The 22,472-nt window shown below is 28.1% G+C and overlaps 1 protein-coding gene across 3 annotated transcripts; it reads left to right on the forward strand.

The window, feature by feature from the left end:
• Positions 1 to 3,474: 3,474 nt before the first annotated feature.
• On the forward strand, positions 3,475 to 15,432 carry LOC113794992 (dual specificity tyrosine-phosphorylation-regulated kinase 2-like). 3 transcript variants are annotated; one of them, XM_027345163.2, is made up of 2 exons: positions 3,475 to 3,903; positions 9,785 to 15,432. In XM_027345163.2, exon 2 carries the CDS (start codon positions 10,200 to 10,202, stop codon positions 12,606 to 12,608), a length of 2,409 nt encoding a protein of 802 aa, XP_027200964.2. In that variant the 5' UTR covers positions 3,475 to 3,903; positions 9,785 to 10,199; the 3' UTR covers positions 12,609 to 15,432. The 3 variants fall into 3 exon arrangements, with proteins under 3 accessions (XP_027200964.2, XP_075675577.1, XP_075675578.1); XM_075819462.1 differs by lacking the exon at positions 3,475 to 3,903 and adding an exon at positions 5,349 to 5,367; XM_075819463.1 differs by lacking the exon at positions 3,475 to 3,903 and adding an exon at positions 8,458 to 8,472.
• Positions 15,433 to 22,472: the final 7,040 nt, after the last annotated feature.

Consider the following 22,472-nt stretch of genomic DNA (forward strand, 5'->3'; position numbering starts at 1 on the left):
TATAGAATGGAGAACTTTTCCATCATAAAATAGCTGCCAGCAGCAGTTTGTTCATTTTAATGTCCATAAATCTGTGCCCAGAGTTCATATACAGAGATGTAGATGCAAAAATGCGGAAGAGAATTTTGGATCATCTTACGCAATAACACCAACAACAGCAACAACATAGAAAATCTAGGTCCCAGATTCATCGATTCATTTCATATAACTTTTTTTTTGGAATGTGTCGCCTGTATGAAATTCTTTCGAAAATAGGGTGTGTTAACCCAGGATAATCATATTCTCAATGATCAATTCAATATATTTCTGTTGTTTTGATTCAATCATTTCGATGATGATGATGAAATTCTTGAATGGATAATAGATTCTCAATGGTTAAATCATTTTGTTTGTTTAACATCATTATCATTATGACTACATATACACAAAATTGGTATATAAGGTGATCGTACGGATGATACCACCTACAATAAAACTGTCAGTTTTTCTGGTTTAAAATCAATGAAAATGACAAGAATGACAATAAACCTATACAACAACAAGAAGAAGAAGAGTTCATTAACATCCGGTTCGATTGGGTCATTGTTCTATGAGGGTTTCTGGTGTTTGCGTTAATGTTTGCTTATATTTGATCATTCATGAAAACATTATTATGTGAAAGAATCGAATGGCAGACTAAAACGAAGCGGAAATGAATGCTAATCTTGTCTGTTATTTGTTTGAAAAAAAAATCATAGAGATCAATCCATCGAAGAATTAAACAATATTTTAACAAAAACAACCAGAAAAAAAAACAATTCAAATGTTTTCTGTTTAGTCTAAATAGGAATGGATGGTTGTGATATTAATAATAAGGAAGAATTTTCTCTCCCCTGAATCTGGAAAAAAACTGGTTGGTAAAGATTTTATAAATGTACGTGATGTGATGTTAAGGACATCATCATCATCATCATCATCATCATCAACATTGATTCAACAACAACCGGGCAACCTTACAAAATGAAAATAAAATACCCGAACACACAAAAAAAATATAGAAGAGAGGAAAAAGATAGTGGCAGGATTCAATGATGCTTCCATTTTATTCATATATGATGATTATTATTAAAAGATGAAATGATTCAAAATCATTGAAGAACCAGGTCGAAGACCAGTAAAATAAAATAAAAATTGTATGAGTATTTTGACAAAACAAAAACAAAAACAAAAAGACAAGTTTTTTTTTACGAATAGAACATGCGCATATTGTTTTTTTTTGTAAACACGACCCAGAGATATCCTCCTCCTCATCATCATCATCATCAACTTTTGGAAACAGGTAACAGAAACAGAAACAAAAAACAGACGATTTTTTCCCCATTTAGAGATACAAAGAGAAAGAGGAAATAAAATGATAGCAGCATGTGATGTAATAGAATGGATTTTGTTTTTTTTTTTTACGAACAAACTACCACTACCGTTTTTTTTTTTTTTTTGGATGATGCAAGGGATTGTGTATCCTTTGTGAGAATATGGATCCTATCCAACATGCGCGATGGCCTAGTGTCCACCTTTATCTATGCTTCTACAATTCGAATATTTCGTTAAGGTTGTTCGTTCAATTTTTTGTTTTGTTTTGTCGTTTTCATCATCATTCATACAATTATCATTGTTTATCATTTGTCGTCGTCGTCGTCGTGGTATCCAACAAAAATTACGAACGAAAAATCTTTTTATTCAATAAATGAAAGAAAAAATTCGGTTTTTATCTGCTACACCATACACCATTCTGCAGAAAAAAAACCCAGAAGAAATACCACTACCATTCGGATATTAAAAACCCCCAGAAGAAAAATATCCAACTACATCTGTGTGATGTGTATAACGTCGTCGGTCGATCGGTCGTCGTCTTCTTCTTCAAAAAAAGAAAAGAAAAAGAATCCAGTATCAGTATTTTTTTTTGGCGTCAACGATCATCATCATCGTTTTTTTCGGGGATCCATCCATTCAGCTGCACAGAAAAAACAAAACCATTGATCTCTCTTGTTTGTTCTCATTTATAAATGTATGTGCATTATTTTTAAACAACAACAACAACAAAAAAAAATCTGTAAAAAATACATCCATATAATATCCAATTACCCCCTTTGATTATTATTATTATTATTTTTGATTGTGATCCAATGCAAAGCAAAAAACAGGGAAGAAGAAAGCAACCAGAAAAAAAATTCCTAATCATCTTCATCATCATCAGCAAAACTTCCATGTGAATATTTTATTTGAAAATTCAACAAACAAAACCTCACCCTCCATTGAATTTTCCCAAAAACAAAAGTTTTCAATTCAAATTTCTGTCAACACTCTCTTCGAATGTGTGCGTAGATGTATTCCATCGTTTGATTATCGTCATCGTCGTTTTCCTCAAAAAAAAGATCAAAATCCTTTAACACAAATTGTTAATTAGTCATCATCATCATTTATGTGTATGTTTAGTTTATTTAATTTGAATCAAACTACGACTAAATTATGTCGTAATAATTAAAATAGAAACAAAACAAAACAAAAGTTTAGATATGATGATGGTATATAAATTGAATGATTTTCATGATTTTCCCATTCAATCATTTTGATTTGAGCAATAACGACAACAACAACCAAACAAAAAAACAACGGAAAAATATCATCGATATTGATGGATGATTAAACCCAGGAAACCACCATCATCATCAAATTGAAAAAACAAAAATTTTATTGATTGATCAAAGTAATCCGGTGTTTTGTTTTGGCTATTTTTAGTTTGGTTTGATTTTTCTAAAAAATGTCTATTGTTTTGTCTACGTTAAATTTCATCAATTGATCATCCTTATTTCTAGTCAGAAAAAAAACGACCACCATAATAACATTTTTTTTTTGATCATCAAAAACAGAAAAACGAAAATCTTATTTCGCCCATAGAAATATCTAATAGATCCGGATCAATTTTCAAAGAATTTTTTCTCTTTTCGTTTGTTTCTATTGATCTAAATCATCATCATCATATTATCTTCGATTATATAATAACAAATTACTGCCTGATTAGTGTTTTTTCCGGTCAATTTGAGCTTGTTTCTTTCTCCTGTAAATTGAGATTATTTAACCACAATCGTTTTATCGATCTATTCTTGCTTAATTTCTTCTTTTTTTTTGTTTCCTCGTGATGTTTTTTTTAAATTTTTTTTTTTTGAAAAAACAACAACAAAAATTACATCACCATTTATCGATGCAAAATAGTGTTTATCATTTGTGCTTATCGAACATACGTTCCATTCCAAACATATATCTGGATCAATCGATTTTTTTAAATAGTTTGTTTGTGTGTTTATTTCATCATTGACATCAATATTTCAACGATATTGACAAAATCTTCTTCATCTTTTTACTATTATCTGTTGTTGTTGTTGTTGATATGTGTGTTACAACAACAACAACAACAACAACAATTTTTCAAAAATTGAATTGAAAATTTTTTCAAGTTTTTTTTTTGTTGTACCAAATGAATAGATCATTGTCATTATGATGATGATGATGGAAATTAGCATTGATAATTGTACAAAGTTTCAATCATCATCAACAACAACAACATTATTAATGATGATGATAATGTTGGATCATCAACATTATTGTCAACGACAACAACAACAACAACATTCAACTATATCCTGAATTTGATGATAATTTGTTTCTTTACAAAATAATAATAATAATAAAAACCGGCCACAAAAGTTCATTCATATATATTGTGATTATTATCATCGTCATTATTATCATTTTTGTTTGATAATTTGACCGGAAATATATACTCTGTTTGTTTGTGTCTGTGTTGATGTTCAATTTTCTCTTAAACTATTTCTACAATTTATCATTTATTTCTAAACACAAATTGTGGTAAGTTAAAGATTAAAACATTTTTTGTTTTTGTTTCTTGATAAGTGATTGTTCATTTGATCCAATCCATTATCCTAAACAAAAAACAAAACAAAAAACAATGTCTGATCAAGTCTGAAATGAATCCTGGTAGGATAATTTGAAATAGATACAATCACACACATGTTAAAATAGTTGAATTTAATCCAAGCATCCTTATTATCAATCGTCTGCTTTTTATTTTTGTTTTGTCGTCTGTATTCCATTGTAAATGATAATTTATTATTATTATTATTATTATTTATCATTGAATTTCCTTTTTTTTGCTAACTAAGAAAAAATATATGAATATAATTGATATATCAATAAGGAAATGAAATGAAATGAAAAACAGAAATGAATATTTTAAAAATGTTCATATATGTCGTATATTTATGTTTTGATAAAGGTCGAAACCTTGTATCTTTTAATTTTGTTGTTGTTGATTTATTCAATCAAAAAATATTAGTTATTTTTCAATTTTTATATTTGTTTGTTTGTCTGACTTGTAATTGGTTTACCATATTGATCATGGATTATGATGATGATGATGATTGTCCTTCTGGATTTCATCATCATCCTACCATTGTATAATGTTTAGTTTGATGAAAATTATCATTTCTGTCGAATTGATCAATATTGATCGATCTCTTCTATTCGATTTTCTGCTGTTGTTGTTGTTGTTTTCTCCCCCACCAACAATGACCTTAACATATGGCCCCAATTCCGTTTTTGAAATTTACAAAAATAAAATCCATTACAGATTTTGTTTATATTATACAAAAAAAGAGAGATTTTAAAAAAATTTATATTTAGTTTAAAATGTAAAAGTTCAAATGTTTTGTAGAGGTCGTCCGGTCGATGTTTGTTTGATTTAAATCTTGTTTTTGCTGAACACGGGAATCTGTTTTTGGGGAGGAAGATTGGTGTTGTTTTTTGTTTATATCTTTTCAGCCAATATGAATGGTTGTGGTTGATTGTTGACCAGGTTCAGTGGTCTTACAAGATTTTTTTTTCATTTTCGCCTGTTGCTGAGCGTGTGTTTGGTTCTTGTTCAACAACAACAAAAAAAATCTTGAAAACAGACCCTAAGAAAAGGAGAGGTCCAAAATAGCAACAATAACAACAAACAGCAATGAGCAACAGATGACCGTAGAAAAATAACGAAAGAAATGGCCTAGCCTTTTGTTGGTGATCGACTCTGTTTTTGTTGTTTTTGTTATTATTTTTCGTGATTCGTGATTCGACATCTGGAAATTTTTTTTTTAATCAATAAAAAGAAATCTTTCTTTATTCAATTTGATGATCACCATATGGACCATTTTTTTTGGTTTCTTTTTTCTTTTGCTTTGTTTCGAAAACATCATCATCAACAACTAGCCACAACAAGAATTATTCCTTGTTAGAATTATCATCATCATCATCATCAATTAATTTATTATTCGGGTAATTAAATCATTACATCTGTTGATGTTTTTTTTCTTTTTGGTTTAAATCTTTTTGTAAAAATGTTTATGATGATGAATCATCAAAATGTAATGTAAACTTGATGGTTGGGTTGTTTCATTTCAATCGTCATCATTGTTTGAAAGAAATCTATGATATATTCAGTGAATGAATGAAATGAAGAAAATCCATCAAAGTTATATGATGATGGTTGTCGATGATTTTCAAAATGAATGATCATTGTTCAATTAGTTTTTTTTCTTCTCAATATTCAATTTTGATCAATTTTCATTTGGATTTTTGTTCTTGTTTTACTTATATACATCTTATAATATCTTTAATATCTTATTATTATTATTACCTATTTCTACCTTTATTATCCTTGTTTTCGATTGTTATGATGAAATAAGTAAAAATGAAAATGCTAAATTGAGAGAAATTTATCATAATAATGGTGATGGTAATATTTTTTTTCCCAATGATTATTGTTATGTTTTTTTTATGCCATTCATTCATCATTATTATTCGATTTTCAAAAAAAAAAAAAAAACATCAAAGCTTTTTTTTTACGACAACGACGATGAAGACAAATTCAGAATCAAACGTTGATTATGATGGTTGGCTGTTAAAGTCTAGTTTCTATTTTTATTTTTTTCGTCCCCCACCATCATCATCCTTTTTCATCACTATCGTCATACAGGATCCCAAATGGTTGATGATGATGATGATGAAAATTGTCATGAGAAATGACAACGACGACGAAAAAGGTGTTTCGATCTCAACTACATACGAATCTTTGATTGTAAAAAAAGAAGAAGAGGAAAAAATTTAATTTGGATTTTAGTTTTTTTTTTAAAATTTCAAAACTTTATATTCGATGAATGATTGGGTTAAGAAGCTGATGATGATGATGATGATGATCAAGATTAATGATCAAGTCTGAGAATCTATTAATGAATTTAAGTTTGTGTGCCAATAGGATTTTTTTTCTGTTGTTGTTGTAAGTCGATAAGTTTTTAACCAGACTTCTTTTCTTTCATCTTAAATTTTCTTCTTAAATTTCTAAATTTAATCTACTAATAGTAACCAGAGAGAGAGAGAGAGAGAGAGAGAGAGAGAATCCTCTTTTTTAAAAATTTAATAGTTGAATCTATCAATCAATCACAGATTGATAATATCATCAACATCTTACTTATCTTTCATCTTATTTCATTTATATAATTACTCTTTTTTTTTGTTCTTGTAATCTTTATTTTTCTGGATTTTGTAATCTGAAATTTTTATTTGTTTTTGTTGTCGTTGTTTTCCTATTCTATTCTTATCAGATTCTTTGATTGTTTTTTGTTCTGGTAATGAGAACGAAAAAAAATCAATAAAAACAAAACAAAAAAACATGATGAATGATTTTCCAGTGATATGATGATGATATTTTCATTAATTTTCTTCATTTTTAATGATGATATTAAGGAAACAAAAGTACAAACGAATGAAAATGAAATAAAGTTTTCTGTAACCAAATTGATTTTTTTTGAATAATGAAATCTTTTGAACAAAAACCGGAATAAATTGATTGAATGAATGAAAAAACAATGCTAATTATAATGACGTAATGATTTGATAGTCGTAATGATTTTTATTTTACACCGCAACAAAGGTCATGATTATGATTTATTGAGAAAGTTGACAGAGAGGGAGAGAGAGAAAATTTATCGGAAGTAATTTTTTTTAAATTGAAAATTTGGCCAATTTTTTTCAAGTTTTGTTTTGTTTCAGAGGCCATTTAAATCTTTTTCTTTCAAAAATGAAAACAAAACAACACAAAAAAAAATCATTATCAACATCAATGTTACATTGCATTCTCTCTTAATATGGACAGGTGTATTTTTTTCATCATCATCATTATTATCATCGTCATTTTTGTTTGTGTAAATGATTAGTTTTCTTTTAATTTTTATAGCAATGTTTTTTTCCTCAAAACCAAAACAGAAGAAAATTGTAATTACTGTTTTTTATTATTATTATTTATCTTTTTAAAATTAAATTAAATTATTAATTATTTTTGATTGATTTTAAAGAGTTTTTACAAACAAACAAACAAAAACATTATGATGATGATTTACCACAACTAATGATAGGTCAATGGCATCTACAATGGACAATCTATTTTCTCTATGTCTGTCTGTCTATGTGAAAGAGGGTTATTAACCAAATCATCATCTACCTGATATATCATTTATAGTCGAAAACGTTTTACAAACGTATCATTGTGTATATTCAGATCTGTCATGTCATGTCATGCTTAATACAATAAATATATTCAGTATTCAAAAACAGTATAGATATTATTATTAGTCATTTTTTTTCAATTTCTCATATTATATACGAAGAGGGGATGGATTGGATATACAATTCATTTTGAATGGAAACAAAACAGAAAAAAAATTTACACATCAAATGATGATGTAGGATTTTTTTTCTTTGCTCTTTTCAGCTATTATTATTTCCTATTTATTTTTACCTTTTTAAGATGAATCTATCTATCTGTCTCTCTGTATACCAAATTCATCAATCCGTTTATTTTGTTTGGATAAAAAATTATGAATTTGTTTAGCGTTTTTGCATTTGTCATGAAGGCTTTTTTATTGAATAATGTTGTGTGTGTGTGTGGGGGAAAGAGAGAAGTGGAGGAAGAAAAAACTGATGGTGTTATTGTTGGGTGGGGTGGGGTGTGATAGGAGGGGAAATACGAAAATTTGATTCGTTAAGGCTATTGCCATGTGGTTATTTCATTTTTCTGTTTAATGATGTTAGTGATGGACGAATCATTTCTTTCTTTTTTAAAATAAATACATCATGAATATTGAGGTCAAACCTTTTTTTTCTTGTTGTCCAAAATGTTAGTAAAATCATTCAGTTTTTATGTTCTAATCATTAAAAGAGATCAAACAAGTGAGTTACGTTAAGAGATTTAGAAAAAGAGATAGAGAGAATGAGAGAATGAATGAAAAAGTTGAAAAAAGAGAGCAAACTTTTTTCCGATCTTTAAAATATATTTACTCTGTTTTTGGCCTATCGGTGATTTTTGTTTTTTTGTTTTTTCTTCAGGTAAATCCAAATAGATATTTGTAACACCATTAGAATGTTATACTAATTTTTGTTCTATATATTTTTAACTCTTTTTTTTCTCTCTATAACTGATATCAGAATATTTGATTTGATTGAACAAGTTTTTTGCTGTTGTTGTTGTTCGTAGTTTTGAATAATAAATTAAATTGAAAATTCTTATGGATGATAAATAAATAGTAAACATAGGTGAGATGTTTGTTTGTGTGTGTGTGTGTGTGTGAAAACCTGAAATAATCCTTTTTTTCACAGATGATAATTGAATATAAGCAAGAAAAAACTTTTGATGAATATTGAAGATTTATGAAATTTTTTTACTGTTTTTTTCTTCTTCTTCAAATTGATAATGAAAAAAAACTGTTTCAATTTTAGTTTAGATTTTTGACCGGTTAGTTAATTAAATCACCCCTATATTTAACTTTATCCGAATAGGATTTGCTCTGCTCTATCTATCCGTTCTATCATGCATCGATAGAAATGATAAAAAAGCGATAAACATTTTCTTTCTTTTTTTATTGATAAAGATAACAAATCTGAATGACATATAAACTAAACTACTGATGTTACTGATATCCGTTTGAATTTATGATCTGGTATTTATGTTTTTTTTTTTTGGCAAAAGTTTTAAAAAGATTTAAATTTATCCATGTTTATATACAAACACACACACACACACACATAGGGTTTAATCACTTTTTTTTCAACAAAAAAGTTTCTCTTTTTTGTTTGTTGTTGATTATAAATTTTGTTTCTAAAAAAGTTAGCAGGCAGGCAATAATAATATCAGATTTTCATTATCCTTGATCAAAAATCATAATAATAATCTTGAACCAATTCAAAGATTCGAGGTCATCATCACTATCATCATCATTTATAATCAATGAATGATGTAAGCAAACAAATATCATTACAGCATTACACACACCTGTTGTAATTAATTGACTGAATGAAAAATTATTTAAAAGAAGAAAGATGTTCATAATGATGATGATCATCCGGATTATTGAAGATGTAATTAGTAACAAAATGAAAATTGATTGAAAAAATATTGAAAATCTAGATATGTTTTTATGATAAATTCAAGTTTACAAATTTCATCATTTTAAATTTTAATTTTCAAATTCAGTTAAAGATAAGAACAATTTTCAATTCTTGATGATGACGATTGTGTCTGATGTAATGGTTTTTTTCCATTCATTCATTCATTCAATCATATTTTATTCTTATCATTTGAATGATTTTATTTCAAACAAAATGATTGATTTTTTTTCTTTCTTCTTATTTTTTTCATTAGGTTAACAGCAAAAAACGATAAAGATACCGTGATGGTAATGACGACAATAAAAACAACGTCTATGACAATAACAACAACAACAACGTCGTGACATTCAAACATTCAATTCTATGATATTTCAATGAAAGAATAATGTTTTCTTGTCAAATGAAAATAATTCATATATTCAATTTCATCAGATCAATAATAATAATAATTTTTTTCTGTGTGGATAATTTATTGATATTATAATATCGATTATTCATTAAATAATAATAATATAACGTAACCTACAAACCGAAGAAAAAAATAGTCTCATAACGATAACGATAAAAATATTTTTCGACGAAGAAAAAATCTTTAGATTCATTTTAAAAAAATTGAATATTGTTATTTTGAAGAAGAAACAAAAATCATAATATAATTCTTTTCAATAATGCCACTATCTCGTACACGTTCATTAATTGCAAATATAAATGGCAGTACGCCAAATGAATCATTTTTACCACAGATTGGTTGTGAAAAAAGTTGTAATAATTTAAATGGTCAATTAACAACCGGTAATCAAATGTTATTACCACCGATAACAAAAACAACAACATTTTCAGGTTTTAAATTATCATCAACAAATGGTTTTGGTCAACAAACAACAATGACAGCATCAGCAACAAATAATAATAGTGGTGGTGATCATCATCATCATCATCATTCACATCATGACCAACAACAACAACAACCGCCAACATCATCAACAACAAAATGGTCATATCAACAACATATTGATCAACAAAATGGTAATGATATTGTTAGCTTACCAAGAGCTTCAGTTGGAAGCGGTAGTGGTGGTGCAGCCACATCCGAAGCTAGTCCATCATCAGGTTCAACATCAAATGAAGAAACATCAAATGATCCAAAAACAATGATAAATGGTTCAGCTAATGGATCACAAAATGGATCATCAGCTGCAAGTAATACAAGTAGTGTTTGTAAAATATCATCAAACAAAACAAAACCATTGGTCGTTACACCTGAACAAGTGATGAAATTATATTCATATAAATTAACACCATATGAACATCGTGAAATATTTAATTATTCTGAATTATATTTTATCGGTGCAAATGCCATCAAACGTATGGGTATAATTGGTGGCGCAAATAATAATGATTATGATGATGAACAAGGCTCATATATTTTTGTTCCACATGATCATATTGCTTATCGTTATGAAATGCTCAAAGTAATTGGCAAAGGAAGTTTTGGCCAAGTGATCAAAGTTTATGATCATAAAACACAGCAACATGTTGCATTAAAAATTGTACGAAATGAAAAACGATTCCATCGACAAGCACAAGAAGAGATAAGAATATTACAACATCTAAAAAAACAAGATAAAGATAATACAATGAATATAATACATATGTATGAACATTTTATATTCCGTAATCATATGTGCATTACGTTTGAACTGCTCAGTGTCAATCTTTATGAGCTTATTAAAAAGAATCATTTTCAAGGTTTTAGTATACAATTAATACGACGATTTGCTTATTCCATACTAAGATGTTTAGAAGCTTTATATAATAATAAAATTATCCATTGCGATCTCAAACCAGAAAACGTACTACTCAAACAACAAGGACGCAGTGGTATTAAAGTCATTGATTTTGGTTCATCTTGTTTTGAACATCAACGTATCTATACTTATATTCAATCAAGATTTTATCGTGCACCCGAAGTTATATTAGGCGCTTCATATGGTATGCCAATTGATATGTGGAGTTTAGGTTGTATATTGGCCGAATTAGCAACTGGTTATCCATTATTACCGGGTGAAAATGAAAATGATCAATTATCATGTATAATTGAATTATTGGGCATGCCACCACAAAAATTAATTGATGTTTCAAAAAGAGCCAAAATATTTTTCAATTCAAAAGGCTATCCACGTTATTGTTATACCAAAGTTCTTTCAGATGGTTCGGTATTGATCGAAGGAAGTCGTACACCACGTGGTAAAATGCGTGGTCCACCTGGCACAAAAAGCTGGTCAGTTGCATTAAAAGGCTGTGAAGATGAATGTTTTGTTGATTTTATTAAAAAATGTTTGGATTGGGATCCACATACACGTATGACACCATATGCAGCATTACGTCATTCATGGCTTACTAGACGACGTTTACCTCGTCTTCCACAAAATGGTGGTGAAAATGCTGCTAATAGTGTTAGTGAAACATCACCTGTACATCATCATTCATCATTACAGATTAATCAAATTAATGGTACATCAGCCGCATCATCAACAACTGCTACATCAGCTACACAACAAAATGGCAATGGACTTCATCCACCACCACCAACAGCAGCAGCAGCAGCCATCAATTCCTATAGTCAACGTTATAATACAAATGATACAAATAATGTTCCAACAACAACAACAACAGTTACAAATGATATTGGTAATCATACAAATAATAATGGCTGTACGAATAATGGTGGAACATTTTTGGCAAGAATTTGGGATCCAAGTAGTCCGGATCAAAAATCAGATAATACAAATGCATTTAGTAAATATTATAAATCAACAACAAATAGTCTTGGTGTTGGTGGTCAAACAAATGGTAATGGTGGTAATGGTGGTGTTTCACAAACAAAAGAATCATCAATATGGTCAACAACACGTAAAGATGCTATAACAACAAATTCAGGTGTTGTTGTTAATGGAAAAATGTTGAACGGAAAAGATAAAGATGGTTTATCCGTTGTTAATAATAGTAGTTCAGATGTACGAGCATTATCGAATGACCTATTTTTATCATTAATTGGACGTTCATATAATCGTTGAACAATGACGACAAACATCATAATTTTCTTCATACTTTCTTCATATGACGACAATGAATGAATCTCATTTCCATCTTTTTTTTTGTTCATTTTGTTGCATCTTATCGTTATATTTCGTTTCAAATCATCAATAATTGTGATTGAATGTGATGATTCTTTGATGGATCGAATATTTGGAAATTGGAAATGAATGAAAAAATGGATCATTTTTTTAGCAACAACAACATCAATGAAAAAAACGTAAAGTTATGTAACGACGGACAAGTTTTTTTTTCTTCATTTGCGCACACATCATTTCATCGTCATCATCATCATCATCGACATAAAGAATTGAAAAAAAAAGAAAAACAAACATTGACACACATTAAACCAAATTATATCACGCAATTTCTATACAAAACAAAAAATATTTCAAAAAAAATGATACTAGTCGTTTACACTTGTAATTCACACAAATTCTTTCAATTTTTTTTCTTTGTTTTGCTTTCACACCTTACACACAAAAAAAATTATGTAAATTTATTTAAAAAAATTCACCGATTTTTTTTGAAATCAATTGATTTACCATATTTTAAATGATTACACACTAAATCTAACGTAAAACTGCCAATTTAAAAACAAAAACAAACCAAAATTCTTTTTTTAAAATGTTGATGACCACTTTGAAAACGATCCACACTTTTTTTTGTTGTTGTTGTTATTGAATTAATATGGCTGAAAAATCAATCAACTAAATTACCACCATCAACAACACCCCACTACACTTGTGATAGCTTTGTTTCATTATCGATCGATTGAATTTAAAAAGGGAAAAAAACAGCAAACAAATTTTATTTCCGAGAAACCAAAAAACAAAACAAACAAAAAACAATAGAATTTTTATCTACATTTATTAGTGATAAACACTGTTTAAGAATTTACAGAATCAAAATTCTTGTCTCATCATCATCATCATCATCATCATCAACGTCATCAACTAAAATACATCAATGCAGCATCTCAATTTCAATAATTTTTTCTTTTCTTTTTTTTTTTTGGAATCCATCAATCAATTATCATCATCATCGACATATAGATTACCTATTGCATCTCAAATTATAAATATTTTATTAATTTTTTTTTTTTTTGGTCTTGTCTACCAACGACAACAACAACAACATCATCATCCAACAACAACAACAGACAAATAATAAACATAAAGATGGCGTCATCATTGTCATCATTATCATCATCATCATCGTTGATATTTGTAAATTTAAAATGGCAACAGCAACAACATCAGATGCACCGAAAACACCTATAAATTTGAAATTATTTTTTGTCATTTTTCATCGATGATGATGATGATTCTATAGACCTGAATTGAATACTCGAAATCAATGTTTGTTTGTTTGTTTGTTTGTGTGTGTTTGTTTGATTGATATAAAAATTTCATTTTCAAACATTCAGGGAAAGCATCAGAAAAAAAAACATTGATGAATTTTTCATTATGTAACAAACAAAAAAAAATATTTGAATTTTTCTGTTTTTTTTTCTCCCTCTCCAAATGTTTGTTTATTTGGCTCCCACACACACACACACACAACAGAATTGTCAAAACAAAATATTGGCGAATGATAAAAACTTGAAATTCATTCATTCATTCATTTTTCTAGAATTTTTAATTTTTTTGTTTGAAATTCCTGAGAATGTAAGAAGGTGCAAAAGGAAATTTTCTATGAAAAAATCAAATTCAAGAATTTTCTTTTTTTTTAGTTTATGACGAAACTATCGATTATTTGTGATATTTTTTTTTCTTCTTCTGTTCTTCATCATTTGCATCGATCTTTCAAATTTTCTTCTTCTCATCATTCTTCAAATGCTGATTGTTTTGATTCAAATTTCAAACACTAAAATGAAACAATACCGAAAATATGACAAACAAAGAGGAAAATATTCTTAAAATATCACCCGGATGTTTATTTGTGAAATTCACACGAAAATCTCTAAGGACAACCAACCAACCAACAACAACAAATCTATAAATACACGAATGATATATTTCAATTATTATAACTTTGATTTTTTTTTCTGTTTAGCTAGATTTTTTTTCAATCATTTTATTCAAAATCATTATGTAATAATTTCTTTTCTTGTCTTGTTTTTTATGGAAAATAAATATTATGTCAAATCAAAAGATACACTTGAACACTTGAACAATTGAACAACCAGCAACAGGTTCAAAAAGAACATGAAAAGATTGATTAAATTTTCCTTATTCAACAATTTGAAATTTGGACAAACAAAAAAAGAATGAATTATTTTGATGTATTTGGTGATGATGATGATGATGATGATGATATACAACTAGTCTTATCAGCTAGTGATGAAAATCTTTCCCTCAAATGATGATGATGATTACCAGAAAAATCCAATGGACCTTCGGACATCAACTATTTGGACGACCATTACCACCAAACACATCTTTTATCTCTTTTATCTCCACTCTCCTTCTATAACTCACTAATAATGTAATTTTCTTCTTTTCTTTTCTTTTTACACAATGATATGATGATTTTATTTCTAATTATTATTATTATAACAGTGTATATCTCATAATAGATTCAAATAGTGAAACACACAATAATAAACAGCAACATTTGATCTTTTTTTTTGTTAGTAAACTTTGTCACAACAATAATATTTTGGATCGATTCTTGGTTTCTTGATGTCAGATGAAATGTCATACACACACACACTTTTGTTTGTCTGTGTCGTCGTTGTTGTTGTAATTTTTTTTTTCTAAATATAAATTAATAAATTAAAATTGTGATTTTTAAAAATTTTATCATCATCAACATCATCAACAACAACAACATTATCATTAATCTTTTATGTAATTTTGATTTTTTTTTTCTTTTTCTTTCTTGGATTATCTCAACAAATTGAAAATGAAAAATGAAAATAAATAAAAAATAATAATAATCGATTAAAAAGTAAACAAAAATTGAAAAAAATTCATTGTCAAATTCTTTATTACCTTTTGTCAAATTCATAATGAAAAACAAAAAGTTGTTTTCATTTAGAAAAAAATTCTTCTTTTCTTTGGTTTTGATCATCATCATAATCATAATCATAATCATCGATCAATTATTTTCATGTACATAGTGTGTTTGTGTTGTTGGTGTTGTTTCTGGAACAATCTGTTTGTGTTCATTATTATTATTTTTCCCCTTCTTTCATGACCCAAATTCTGTGTTTTGAAATTGGTTTTTTTTCTCATTTTTTTTTTTGATCTTTCTGTTTTTGATGGAACATTTGAAAAATTATTTGATTCGGTTTTATGATTACAGGGGCTTGCTTGCTTCTTTGTTTCTTTGTTTCTTCTTCTTTCTTTAAAATGTCATTCAAAGATCATTGTGGATGGGCCTTATCATATTAATGGAACATTTATTTTAGATTCTGTGTCGGTGTCGGTGTGTGGGTAGGTGTTTATGTTTCATTCTCATTCTTTCAATACACCTACTGTGGTTTTTTTTTCTTCTTAACAACAATGTTTATTGTTATAAGCTTTGGATTCATATTTTCATTTTTTTAATTTTTTTTTTTGTTTTTCAAATCGAAAAATGATTTCATAGGAAATTTTCTCCCGAATCTCTGAATCATTTTCTTATTAAGCAAAAATTTAATTTTGTTTTGTTTTTTCATTGAAACAAAGGAAAGAAAAGCAGAAAAAACCCATTTACACAGGATTTTGGGTTTTCAATGTTTCATTTTTTTTCTTCTTCTATCTTCAACTAAGTCACGATAGTAACCGTTAAATTGAAAAAGAGAAATTTTCTCTCTCTCTCTCTCTCTCTCTCTCTCTCTCTCTCTCTCTCTCTCTCTCTCTCTCTCTCTCTCTCTCTCTCTCTCTCTCTCTCTCTCTCTCTCTCCCAAACAATCTGATTAAAATCAAGAAAAATTTTAGCATTTCTTCTTGGAAAAATAAGGAATTCTTCATTTGCAAAAAAAAGAAAATTCTCTCATTAAGATTGTGTGACCTTAATGATCATCATCATAATGATGATGATGATGAAATGTTTAATTTGAATTCAAATATCGATCGAAATGTCGAATCAATTTTCGACTATTGAGCAAAACAAGAAAAAAAAATGAAAATTTGGCAATGTGTTTATCACATTGGACAATGATGATGATGATGATGATGATGATAATCATTTTTTTCGTTATTTCAAATGATGACCATGATTTTGACAATTGACAAAATCATATCCGATCATGAATAAATTTGTTTTTTTTCACACAATTTGATAATGATGATGACTTTGATTTTTTGTTGTTGTTGTGGATTGGATTATCATCATCCTGGTTATCATCGATGGTGATGATCATGGTTCGATGACCATGATTTTTTTTTATCTCTCAAATTACAAATGAATTAACGTTTTCAATGTTTTTTTTTTTTCGTTGTTGTTGCAATCATTGATCATTGATTGATTGATTCAATGGTTTGATAGGAAATTAATTTGTTGTTTTTTTCCAAGTATAAATCCAAAATTACAATCAATCAATCAATCAATCAATCAATGATATTGATCAATGATCGAATCTTCATAATCATCATCATTATTATCATCAAATGTTGATAATGCGGCAAATATTACGACCCAAAAACGCACGTGCATATTTTTCATTGACCAAAAAATGATTCATAATCAGTTTTTTTTCATTGCCAACCAGATAATGACATTCCTCCCACATTATCATACTTAGTTTGTTTGTTTGATTTGGTTTTTTCTTGCCCCAATAACACACACACGTTGTGCAATGTTTATTTTTCCATATTTTAATGGGTTTTTTTTATACTAAACCTGATTCATTGAAATTCTGATGAAACGAAACATTTTTTTTTATTTTCATTTTCCTATGAATTCGTTCAACAGGCTTTCTATGGTTTTCTGTTTTGTTTGACAACGAAAATTGATCTAATTTTAGCTACAGAAAATGAAAGAAAATTATAATGTAATCATAACGTCAGAAACGTTGTTTGGAAATGTTTCTTTTCTTTCTTTTTTCGCTATTCAGATCAGTGAAAAAGAATAGGCAAAAGAAGAAAGATCATCATGATGATGATGATGAAAAAAAGATTTTTTTATATAAATTAAGAATTTAGCTAATTCGTTTCGTCAATTATTTTCTTTTCTTTGATTGGAAATGAAATTTATCTGTTTTATCGTCTTCCTTGTGTTTTCTAGCTAAAATTTCTTCAGCCAAATTCTGTTTATTTTTTTTTCTGCTTTTTCAGCATTTATGATTGCAATTTACTTTACTAAACAAATCAAGAATCCTTTCACGATTACAATGATGAAATGGCCTTTAAATCGTTTTTTCTAATCATTCAATTCACTCTTAATATCCATCTCAATGATAAGACGAAGAAGAAAAGAAAAGAAAAAATTCAAGGCAAATTAAATGTAAAATGATTCCATATATAACACATAACATTGTCACAAATAAAAAAGTAACATTTTTCCTGTGTAAAACATACGAAAAGAATAATTATCGTCATCATCATCAATAAACAACAAGAATAAAACCGGAATTCTATGGAAATGATTAATGATTTAAAATGATGTTCAATGCTAACCATAATTCTTATTCTCTCTTTATTCTCTTTGTTTTTGTTTTCATTCGTTGTATTGTCAGAATCATCAAAAAAAAATCTATATGTCAATATAGTCAATGTTTTCTAATTCTTTGTCGATGATTATGATTATTATGATGATTGGATGATTTTTTTTTTTTTTTTTTTTTGGTTATAAACATCAAAACGAAACAAAACGAAATTATAATTTGATCATGAAAATGATTATTACCAAAGAAAAATCCAAAATAAAATAACCAAGACATCAACCAAAAGAAACATTCATCTGTCAATTAAACATGTCTTGTTTTTATTATGGCCAAACTATGTCTATGTTTTAAAATGTTCAAGATGATGATCATCTCTTTCTTTCTCTCATCATCATCGTTATATTTGTATCAGAAAAAATGCTCAATTCTTATATGTTTGGCATTCACCACCACCACCATAATTATAAAAATTTCAAATTGAAAAAACCCCATATGGATAATATCAAATGTTTGTTTGAATGAATGAATGATTGAATGATTATGATTAGAAATAAAAAGAAAAACAAATTCAACAAATTATATACAACCGTTAGCATCATCATCATTTTTTCCACATAAAAAGTATTTAGTTTACATAACTATTATTATTATTTAAACAAAAAAAAAACAAAAATGAATTTTGATTGATTCTGTTTTCGGTTTTTCTGCTGTTTGTTTGTTTTGTTTCGATTAAACAAAACAAAAAAAAAATTTCTCAAATGAATGAATTCTGTGTATTGGGTATGGTATAAAATGATGATGATTGAATAAAAAGCTTCAAGTTTTGATTAGAAATTCATTTTGGTGAACAAAAAAAAATTGATTAAAATTTCATTTTTCATTTTTTTGTTCAAATGCCGGAAACTATACATTTACAGTGTTTGTTTGTTTTTGGTTTCGAACAGAGAGTATGTAAGTAAGTAAATGTGAGAAAACAAAAAAACACCCAACAACAACAACAACAACAGCAAAAGTTATAATGAAACCATTGAAACGAAAAAATACAAACATTATTTACACAGAGCAAATTATTTCGATTGGATTTTATTTTTTTTAAAGCTAACAATTTTGTCCTTGAAAAGTCTTAATATCATGATTTCATTTTGGAAGAAAATCTTGAACAAGTTTTTTCTTCAATTCGTTTAAATTGTTTGGTAATTTAATGTGTATGTCCATTATATACCAGAAAATTCGTCGAAAGAAAGAAATTATCACGTATTTTGTGTTTGACTGAAAAAAATGAATGAAATGAATGATCCATATCCTCGTTAAGCCATAATGTCGATAATAATAAAAATTCTGTTTATTTACATCATTTATATTATGAATCAAATTTTTCGTTTTGCTTTGTTTCTTTGTAATAGTTACTTTTTTTTGGTTGAAAATAATAATAAATTGAACCAGAATATATGACTAACCAGAAATAAATGGCTATAAGGCTAATCAACCCAATGGCTAACTGGTATTTTGTTGTTGTTGTTGTTGTTTTTTCGCTTTGTTTTTGTTGTTGTTGTTGTTGTTGTTCAACTAAAACTATATTTCATAACCCGGCGCAATGGATACACTTGTATCATCATCTGTTTTGTTTTTTCTCTCTCTCTCTCTCTCTCTCTCTCTCTCTCTCTCTCTCTCTCTCTCTCTCTCTCTCTCTCTCTCTCTCTCTCTCTCTCTCTCTCTCTCTCTCTCTCTCTCTCTCTCTCTCTCTCTCTCTCTCTCTCTCTCTCTCTCACTATTTTTCTTTCTATTTTCATCGTCAATTCAGTTTAATTTAGTTTAGTTTAGTTTCGGTTATGTTTTTTCGTTTTTATATTTGTTGGTAATTTTTGTTTCGACAAAAACGGGAGCCACATACGAATAAAGAGAGTAAGAGAGACCCAGAAAAACTAGGTCATGCCAGAAAAAAAAGTTGAACATTCATACCAACAAAAAAAAAAAAAAAAAGAAAAAAAAGAAATTCAATGGATGCCTGCATTTGCGCGAACATCATATTGTTGGTTCAATAAACAGGATAAACTAGAGGGAAAAAAGAAGAATATTCTAAAATAAAGACATCCAGAATGTTGATGATGGTGGTGGTGGTAGCTTTGACACGGCCATAAAGATATGTTACGATCAGAATGCAGAATTGCAGAGAACGATCTGTTGTTGTTGTTATATCGCCATCGAATACAGGGCATTGCGCGATCGTTACGAAGTTGAATGAAAATTTTCAAAAAAAAAAAAAAAAAAATTAAGAATGTGAATCTGGGATAAAGATGCCCGAATTATGGAATATTTATGGAATTTATGTTTGTCCTCCACCCGTCCCTTTTCTCCCCCTCATTGAAACACATTCATTCGATCACCAACAACAAAAAAAAATCGTTCCAGAAATGAATGATTAACCTTATTTTTCAGATAATTAAAGATAAATATTCAAAAAATTCCAACGAAAAAATGTCATTAAATTTCGATTCGAAAATGATGATGATGATTTCATGAATGAAAATGGGTGTGCTTTTGGGTTTGTATTGATGATGATGATGACGATTATTTCGGTCAAAATTCGGCCAGGGTAATAAGGAGGAGAAAGAAGCCATACAACAATAATAATGATTATGATTAGATTTATAATGAATTTAATTAGATGAAAAAAAAAAATAATTTCAAATTGATGAATGAATGAATGAATCTATAATATGAATATCGATCAAGGACTGTCGATTGTCGGTCGATGGCCAACATTATTATTATTATAAGGACATGTCTTGTTATGTAATTTTCTTCATTCAATGTAGGGGGGAAGAAATTTTGCGACAATCACTACTACTAACAACAACAACAACAACAATAATATTATGTGTGTTGGCGAATGATACCAATCATTCGACCTAAACACCACATGAGAATCGTCAACACTTTTTTTTCTTCTTCTGTTGAATTACATACATGAAAAGAGAATGTAGAGTGCGTGTGTGTTAGAGGGAAAGAGAGAGAGAGAGAATAGAGAGCAAATGAAGAAAGAAAAAAAAATAGGCCAACCGAAAAAGATGATGATGATGAACATGACAAGAAAACCGAAAAAAAATGAAGAAGAAGAAAAATACTAACCGTTATATTCAATGGAGCAAGTTTGTTCAATTCATTTCATTTCATACGGTTTTCTGGTCGAATCGAGGATGATGATGATTTTTTTTTTTTTTTTTTTTTTTTTTTGATATAACCCAATTCCTGGATCGTACATATAGACAGCATAGATAGCTCATAGTCTCTTATTCAATTATTATTATTCAATGCGCTTGTGTTTTTCACCTAGAAAAACAAAACCAAAAAAAAAATTGCAATACAAGATACTGAGAGAAATTCTCTACCATGTTTAATAACGATGATGATATTGATGATGATATTGATGATGATGATGAGTGAACACGTTGGAAGTGTCTAAAAAAAAAAAGTTAGGTCACCTTTTCTTATTCTATCATTATCATTGTCGTCATCATCATTATTTGACAATGAAGAAGAAGAAGAAGACGAAGAAAAAATTTTCTATCATAATCTTAGTTATATGAGATCATCATCATCATATTTAGGTCTTGAATATCCGTGTTTTGTTTTCATTATGTTGTGATCGCGTATCATAAGGGCCATTAGATTAAATTTGGAACATCGACACTTGAACATTTTTGTTTTCTGGTATTACACACATGGGAAACACCAGAAATTGATAGTGGATGAGGAAAAAAAAATTATTCGGGCCATGGACATTATCTTCTTCTTCTATATAGATATGAGAATATCCAAAAACAAAAACAGAAAAAAACACTTCAAAAAGTATTTCGACATTATGGATTTTATATTTTTGGATCAAAATTATAAAAAGAGACACTGAATTAACAAATACGTTCTGAATATAGATAGATTGCTGATTAAAAGACATTGAAACCTACTTTTGTTTTGGTTTTTAATTATAAAAAAATTCAAGAATTTATTATTAAAATCTTTTTTTGTTTTCTGTTTTTAAATTCATTTTAAATGAATCCAAATACATCAGTTTAGCCAATCTGAAACATCAATTTGAACCAAACCAAAAAACAAACTTTTCATCACATCGTTGATTTTATGTTTACTACCTCTACTTTTTTTCTATCTCTTTCGGTTATTTCCGGAATAAATCTCTAAAGATGAAACATTATTATAAATTATTCATTCATTCATTCATATTCTTAGATCA

The sequence above is a fragment of the Dermatophagoides pteronyssinus genome, unplaced genomic scaffold (assembly GCF_027571235.1).
Source record: "Dermatophagoides pteronyssinus isolate colony J.1.1.1.1 unplaced genomic scaffold, Derpt_VIB-CSIC_2022.12 sq0004, whole genome shotgun sequence".
Classification (NCBI taxonomy): Eukaryota; Metazoa; Arthropoda; class Arachnida; order Sarcoptiformes; family Pyroglyphidae; genus Dermatophagoides; species Dermatophagoides pteronyssinus.